The sequence below is a fragment of the Aegilops tauschii genome, chromosome 2 (genome assembly GCF_002575655.3).
Source record: "Aegilops tauschii subsp. strangulata cultivar AL8/78 chromosome 2, Aet v6.0, whole genome shotgun sequence".
In the NCBI taxonomy this organism is placed as follows: domain Eukaryota; kingdom Viridiplantae; phylum Streptophyta; class Magnoliopsida; order Poales; family Poaceae; genus Aegilops; species Aegilops tauschii.
The window spans coordinates 432,712,981-432,720,621 of NC_053036.3; the positions used below are offsets into that span (position 1 = coordinate 432,712,981).

The 7,641-nt window shown below is 51.2% G+C and overlaps 1 protein-coding gene across 4 annotated transcripts; it reads right to left on the bottom strand.

The window, feature by feature from the left end:
* Positions 1-576: 576 nt before the first annotated feature.
* Positions 577-5,300, bottom strand: LOC109773319 (protein NBR1 homolog). Of its 4 annotated transcripts, none has more exons than XM_020332016.4 (8): positions 5,006-5,300; positions 2,786-4,038; positions 2,560-2,674; positions 2,269-2,466; positions 2,011-2,160; positions 1,827-1,922; positions 1,071-1,733; positions 577-987 (listed from the first exon to the last, which is right to left on the bottom strand). In XM_020332016.4, the coding sequence occupies exons 1-8, from the start codon at positions 5,081-5,083 to the stop codon at positions 973-975; spliced, it is 2,568 nt and encodes an 855-aa protein (XP_020187605.1). In that variant the 5' UTR covers positions 5,084-5,300; the 3' UTR covers positions 577-972. The 4 variants fall into 4 exon arrangements, with proteins under 4 accessions (XP_020187605.1, XP_073364851.1, XP_020187607.1 ...); XM_073508750.1 differs by having other exon boundaries at positions 577-967; positions 2,590-2,674; positions 5,006-5,291; XM_020332018.4 differs by having other exon boundaries at positions 2,590-2,674; positions 5,006-5,291.
* Positions 5,301-7,641: the final 2,341 nt, after the last annotated feature.

The window sequence follows — 7,641 nt, forward strand, 5'->3', positions numbered from 1 at the left end:
ACCTCGGAGATGTAAAAGATAGTTATTGCATGTACATCTTTTATCGGCGATGCTCAGACGTGGGAGTAGTAGATTATAGAAGAGACGTAGGAGTAGTAGATTGGAACATTACTGCCGGATGCACAACATTTGTGTGCATTAGAGCAACTCCAACAGCTATCCGGAAAGACTGACGTTTACTGAAAGGGAAAAAAATCTCTCGTAAAACATCATAACTTTAGGAGATTATGTAAATTAAGCCCTTCTTTTCCTCAGGTTTACAAGAAGATGATCGAACCCCGCCTGTTACTTGACCACGCCGGAACCTCGCCGCCGCAGTTAGTCTTTTCAAGGGAGGTGTTGGAATTGCTCTTACTCCCGTGCAAAATTTCATGAGGAAATAACATTCGATGTTCACAGGGCAGAAGCCAAAATGAGCACACTTTCTTGAATGTTTGTAGTCGCTGTTTCTTCATACAAGCAACCATAGTTGGAATACCTGGGACCAGGAAGCTCTAACCAACAAGCAGTTTATGAGAACCACATCTCGTATAAAAGAGCACAGCAACCAACTGATTGAGAAGCACACGAGCGACAGATATAAACATAGCATACTCATAAACCATACTAGCAGTTCGCCTGATAAGGTACCCTGCTTACACGAAAGGCAAACCACGGTGCACGAGCGACCACACACCATATTTCACCGGAGCGCCAGACTATTATGGTCCTGCTTACTGGCTGCTACTACTACTACTGCGGCTGCAGTGCACTGCATTATGCAGCATCACTTCAGTTCGTCTGGTTATTCCCGCATTACATTATACTAGGTACTACTTCATCTATATCTAGGTTACTATTAGGCAGCAGCGCTCCAGCAGATGAGCGCAGGAGGCCATCACCGCTCCTTATCTCTGGAAGGAAGATCGATCCATCGCCACACGCTTCATGGAACTTCATGGTTCTTGCTCGAGCACTCCTTCTACATCTGTGTCAATCATCAAAACCCTGACGCGAATAAGAGTTGAGAATTAAGAAGGATCCTAAATTAAGATATTCTCGCGCTACACATGATGAGTAGTGGTGCATACCAGTTCCTTCAGCTCCGCAAGGAGTGGGTCCCATTCATGGAAGCCGCACAGGTCATCCACCGACTTCTGCAGATCATACTCATTCTGCCGAAGCACCTCCTTGTTCAGGTCAACCTGCCTGAAGCCCATGTCCGCCAGTTCCCTCAGAAGCTTCTCCTCCATGTTGTTGTTGTTGATGGTTTGATCAGGCAAAGGCATGCTAACAGGAGCGACATGTGAATTGACAAGAGTAGGTGCTGGCAGAGGTTCCGGCACACTGATGGGCTCCGGCAGTGGTGCGGCTTCAGGTGCGGCCACACCAGCAGGCATCCCTAGAGCTTCAGCAGATGAGGCGTGGGGATAAGCGACGGGTACTTGAACTGGTTCATCTGCTGCCTGTGTATAAGCGATGGGTACTTGAACTGGTTCATCTGCTGCCTGGGGATAAGCGATGGGTACTTGAACTGGTTCATCTGTTGCTGGTGCAGAGGGCACAACACTTCCAACCGCTTTGGGTCCCTTCCGTCTCAGCGTGGCAAGCACATCACGCAGAGGTATGCCATCATTGTCAGAGTCAGATGCAGAATCTGAGGTCCAGGTTGCGGTGCTGCCTTCTGCAGGCAAGCTCAAGAAGTTCACTGCAGCAGTTCCCTTATTGCCACTGGTCTGGACAGGCTGTTGCACCTGCACACGAATTTAGCAGACAAATGATCAGATGTGTAAACAAACCATATGGCCACTTGCGGAAGAGAATTCTACGGTCTAATGAGGCTATACAATGGATGGCCTCGATGTTGCAGGGTTGCTGTCTGCAGGCAAGTTCAAGTCTATTGCAGCAGTTTGATTGTCACCGGCTTGAACAGGCTCTTCCACCTGCACACGATATCAGCATGCGGAAGGTCATGAGGGGAGGAACATCAAGGCTGACAAGGAGAGGAGCAAGTGATGGCGGAGTAAAAACCTCAATAAGAACCCAAACTTGCTGACCAAATTTCTGTAGGTCTGGCGATGTTAGTCTCCAGTACGATATGTACCTACCAGGTTTCGCAGGTGAAACAAAGTCAACACAAACATCGATTTCTCCATTCAAGGGGAAACCAGCCTCTGGAATCTGAGAAGTTCAAACGGAAGTTAGACTTTATTACTGTCCAAGATGCATCCATGTAAATCTCACATCCACAACATATTAGCAAATAAATTATATGTGGTTAGTAAGTACCGCTAATTTCACTAAGCTTTGGCGAGCAAATTGATCTCCACCAACCCAGGCAAGGTGGGTTCCATAAGGCCATACGATATTTCCATTGTTAAGCATGCACCAAATCTTACGAAATGGAGTTGATGGCGCCATTCGTGTTCCATCAGGGACAGTGAGATCCTTGACGAAACGGCAGTCAAGTTGGAGGAACCTCTTATCCTGAGAATTGTCAAACGGAAGTAAGTGTAAATATTATGTTACTATCTCACGTTTAGTATATAATCATGAGTATGAACAGACTGATCTGATCACCTTATTCAGGTTTCTCAATCTTTCACTTACTGAGAGTGGCTTGTCCATTCTGGCATATTCAGCCTCATTGCCCATGCGATAGAAACAAGCACTGCATAGATCATAGTTGTACTTGCTGCTAGCAAAGAGAAAAATTGTCAAGAGAACAATTGTTTTCAAAATCCAATGAAAAATAAGATATGAATGAAGGACAGAATTACTATTTAATTGTAACTAAAATACTTACACAGTGGACTTGTAGCGAGGCCCAACAATAGGTGTCACCCCGCAGCCATCACATTCTACCCATTTATGAACCGACTGCTGTGGGATACCATACCCACTGTATGAACCAAATGAGTAGGGATCTTGATAAATTCCATATGGATTAACTGCGGAAGGCCTACTGAAGCTAAACTGATTGTAGTCATAGGCAGGTGGAGGAGGGAATGCCTTCTGCAAACCATGGGTTGGAAGTGAACAGTAAGGGGGAAGTCTCGGAATAGTTTCGAAGGTCGGCATTGAACTGGGTGGAGGGCCTCTGGGGGCAGGGAAGGCTGAGCTTGAATCACCATTGATCTTTTTGATATTCCCAAAGGGCGTATAACCGTTCGGAGAACCAAGAGTAGATCCACCAGGAGCAAATGAAGGAACAGGTGGCACCGAAGAAGACACGACAGATTTCCCCATACTTTGGGCATGTGATTTCCCCTTACTCAGGGCATCAGTTCTTTTCTTATGATACAAGAGTTTTCCACCAGAACCGACTAGAACCGATGGAACCCCAATTGAAGTACAGCCTGGCGCTTGTTGAACTTGAGCATTGGTCTTCTCAACTAGCACACTCTTAAGACCAAGTGCTCTAGATGATTTAGCATGTTGCGAATGTGAAGCTGGAACTGTTGCAGATTCACATGCATTATTATGTTTCATGTCTCTAAATGTTTGTGGATTACCACTAGAGGAACCAGATGAACTGTCAGAGAGACCACTGGTAGGTTCCATGCCGCTCTTGGGTGTCATCAGTTTAGCAATTCGATCCAGCAAGTCACGCACTGGTGGTGCCGATGATGCAGCTTTAGAGCGCAGCTCATGTGATAGTTTAGCAAGGACGGCAGGAACTTGCTCTGGTACAAACTTCAAGGCTTCATCAATAGCTGATTTCACCTGAGCTAGTTGATCTTCCATAGCTGCCGACATCTTAGACCTGGAATTCAAGGCTTGCTGGTTAGGCTGAGGTGCCCCGGCAGTGCTGCTTTTCAACTGAACATCAATCCTAAGAGGGTTCAGCTCCTGACTAACAGCAGCATCACGTAAATCATCATCATCATCCAACATCACAACATCTCCATCCTCATCAGTATATGTGAGAATAAATTGCTCCTCGGGGCTGAACTTAAAAGCATTTGCAATCTTTGACTGAAGGGCAGCAAGATTATGATCTAAGTTTGAACCATTCACCGAAGCACTGAACCGCTTGAGAGTGCCACCATAGTTGACCTGAAACATCAACCAAACGTAAACTCAAATATTAACAAGAATGATGTATGACTGGAACTACAGAATAATGCGGAAGGATTCAACAGGTGGCACAAAGAAAACATATCCCTAGAACAAGTGTGTGTTGTTCCTATGTTTTGTTCTGTTATTAGCCAGTTAAGGACAACAACAACAACAACAGTAGCGGCGGCAGCAGCTAGAAGTATAATCCTTAGAGATGGTGGAGATTTAAAGGAAGAGTGACAAGTGTACAGTCACACTACCACAGTACGCATACTATGCACATATAAGAACACTACTAGGTATGAAGTTCGATGACACAGAGACAGAAATATATCACTTTGGTGCTACTAAATTCCATACACAAAATAGCACATGAGAGATCAGAAATCGACAGTGGCCTCCAGTGCTCTGAAACATAGATTAAAGTACTAACATCAAATACGAACACAAAGCATCTTCGGTTATTTACTAGCAGCATCAATCGCCCAAACTGTAAAGTGCAATCTGAACTCTGCACCAAACAGCGCAATCCCGTCAGTTAACCCGTCAGTTAACGGGTGAAATTATCTCCACGGTTTTACAATGGCGAACAAGATCAGAGCAATCTGACCTCAGATACACCCATAGAGAAGAAGAAAAAAAATCCATTCTTCAACAATCAGATGGAACACAAAATCCCACCACATCCCATCATCTGTAGCAGACCACGCCCCCCATCTCCAACGAATGGGGAAAAGACCCCCGACGTCAGTGTCCAACGCCATCGCGACCAGACGGGACCTGGGCCACAAGCAGCGCCCGGATCGCTCTAAAATCTAGCAGGCACAGAACCCCTCCTCGACTCCCGCACGACGAAACGCCAAACCCTACGCGGAAAGAACCGGAAAAAAACGGCACTCCCCTCATCCTCCCCGATCGAACACCACAACGCCGTCACCACACCGCCAGGGCACGGGAAAAGTACCTTGATGACGAGATCCCGGGGGCGGCCGAGCGGCACGAGGCCGCGGAACGACGGCGGCGTGCCCTGCTGAGGCATCATGGCGCGAGTCCGCGGCGGCGGGGGCTTCCGCGCAGCCCCTGCAAACCTCGGCTATGCGGCCGGAGAGGCGGAGACCCTGCGCAGTGGAGCTGGGGGGAGGAGGCAGTGCGTCGGCGGTGGGGGTGGGGGTGTGTGGCGTGGTGGGGAAGATGAAGAACGGAACAGGGCGAAGCTCCCTCTTTTATCGAGCCCTTCCGTTACCTTCGATGGAAAGGCTGGGAGTGGAAACTGTTGCACCTTTTCGCGGTAATTTTGCGGCCGGGTCCCTCGTGGGACGGCGGGCCCAGAGGTCGGTGAGAGAGGCGGGTTGCTCGCGTTGGCTGCATGCGGGACAGATCACGGCTTGTTTGCGGTGGGGTCGGGCTATGTGATTTTTGCGTTGGTCCGGGGTGAGACTGTAGTTTTCCATGGTTGTGCATATCCGCATCGCCGGGGCCCGTTGGGCAGTTGGGCCTCAATATATTATTGTTCCTCTTAAGTCGGTAAGTACGTACAGTGCTGCCGTATATAATAATAGTTCAGGTCGAGAAAAAGTAAGTACGGTGTATAAATAATAGTTCGTGTCTTAAAAAACTATAGTTCATGTCGTTGTGTCTGCGTATTGGGAGAAAACAACAATACTGGTCCTTGGAAAGGATCACAACTACGACCTTTGCTTCCTGGAAGGGATCAGCCGTCGGTCTCTGGCCCGTGGGCCACGCTCTGTAGCCTTTGTTTTGCCGCTGTTCCTGAATTGTTATATACTCCTGGTTGGAGATGCTGCTGCCATAATATCCTGGTTGGAGATGCAGGTATATCAGTTTTTCCTTCGTGTCGTGCAAGTCGGAACGGGTTCCTGTTTCTTAGGCCAACTTCACCGCGCGATTTCAAACGGACGTCCGGTTTGGCCGGATTTTATAGCGCCGATGGGTTCGTTTATGTCCGCGTTTGTCTGATGGGTCGTGAGTGCGTCCAACGCGCGGCCGCAACCCAAAACCTGTCCGGGATGGACGTGAATAAAAAAAACTTAAATGAAATGACTAAAAAAGTAAATAAACGCAGTTAAAAAACATAAAACATATATAGGGGTTACGGCCACAAAACAGTCCAGTTTCTCAGTCCACTTAAACGGCCCAGTTTCATAATTAACATAAAACCAAAATAAAAAACGCCTCCTGCGTGCTCCTGCCGCGCCCGTCGATGCCGTGGCCGTCGCCGTCGCCGTCTTCACTGGCCGCCGGTGTCGTCGTCGTCGCTGACGAGGTCGACGTAGTCCGGCGGCGTCCACAGGTGGGCCGGCGGTCCGTGGTGCACGGGGGCAGCGGGCTAGAAGGTGGCCGGTGCCTGCACCACCTCCTCCTGAGGCGAGGCCTCCCGCTCCGGCGACCGCGGCGGCGTGGGGCACCAGTTCACGGTCCCCCAGGACGGCCCCGTCGACGTGCCGGCGAAGAACGACGCCCGCCGCACGTCGTGCTCATCGCGGAGCCAAGTGTCCCACAATGGCGAGTCGGGGGCGTACCTCTCGTCGTAGTAGAGGTCGTCCGGGAGGAGGCGGCGGCGGCGCTGGATCTCCTGGCGGCGCGCACCGCACGGCCGCTCTGCGGGACGGGCGGGATCGGCACGCGGTCGGCCGACAGGTGCCAGTTATTGGGGAGGTGGACACCGCTCCAGGGCAGCGGCGTCCTCGTCTCCCAATACCGACAGCAGACGGCCTCCTCGATGTAGTGCCGGTCGCGCTCGCCGGCGGCCGTGGGCGCGATGGAGAACGCGGGCGGCGCGGGGGCCCGACGTGGTGGCGATGGCGACACGGGCTCCTCCTTCTTCACCGAGCCGCGGCGGCGTCCCGACGAGGAACCAGCCTCGCGGTCGTGCTTGCCTTTGCGGCTGTAGTTCCAGAGGCCCATGGCTGCGGGCGGCCGGCCAGTGAGTTCTTGGCTAGGGTTTGGGTTCGGCGCTGTCGGGTTTCGAGGAGGCCGCGGGGTGGCGTGGGGCAGTGTGGACGACGACCCGTCCACGCTTCCCACTTAAAGAAGGACGGCGATCCTTTCGATGTGCGGATGACAGGTAGGGCCGCCCGCTCATGCGCATTGATGTTGGCGGGTGGGAGGTAGGTGGCCGCCTGCCACGCGGCCCCGACGCGGACAAGGCGCGCGTCCGTTTGGTGTCCGTCGCGACCCAAACCCGGCGCAAGTTTGCGCTCGAAATGGGTCGACCCGGACACAAAACGGACAAGATGGGTTCGGGCCGTCGCGCGCTGGGCCGCCTCGTTTGTCCGTTTTACCCCAAACGGACGGGGCCGAACAGGATAGGGTCGCGCGGTGGAGTTGGCCTTATCGGCGCGGAACGGGTCACGTTGTGCCTGCCCGCCCGCCCGTGGTGGAGCGGTCTCGCGGGTCGAGCAACCACCGTGTATGCTCCCTCGTAATGCTCCCATCCGTGCTCCGGTTGCTTCTCTTTCCATCCAACGGCTACGCCAATTCTTCTTCCCCGCGTCTTTTCTTTCTGATAAAAAATAAAGATCTAAGACTCGTATTTTTGCATGTTCTCGTATAATACTCAACAACCACCGTGTAATTTCC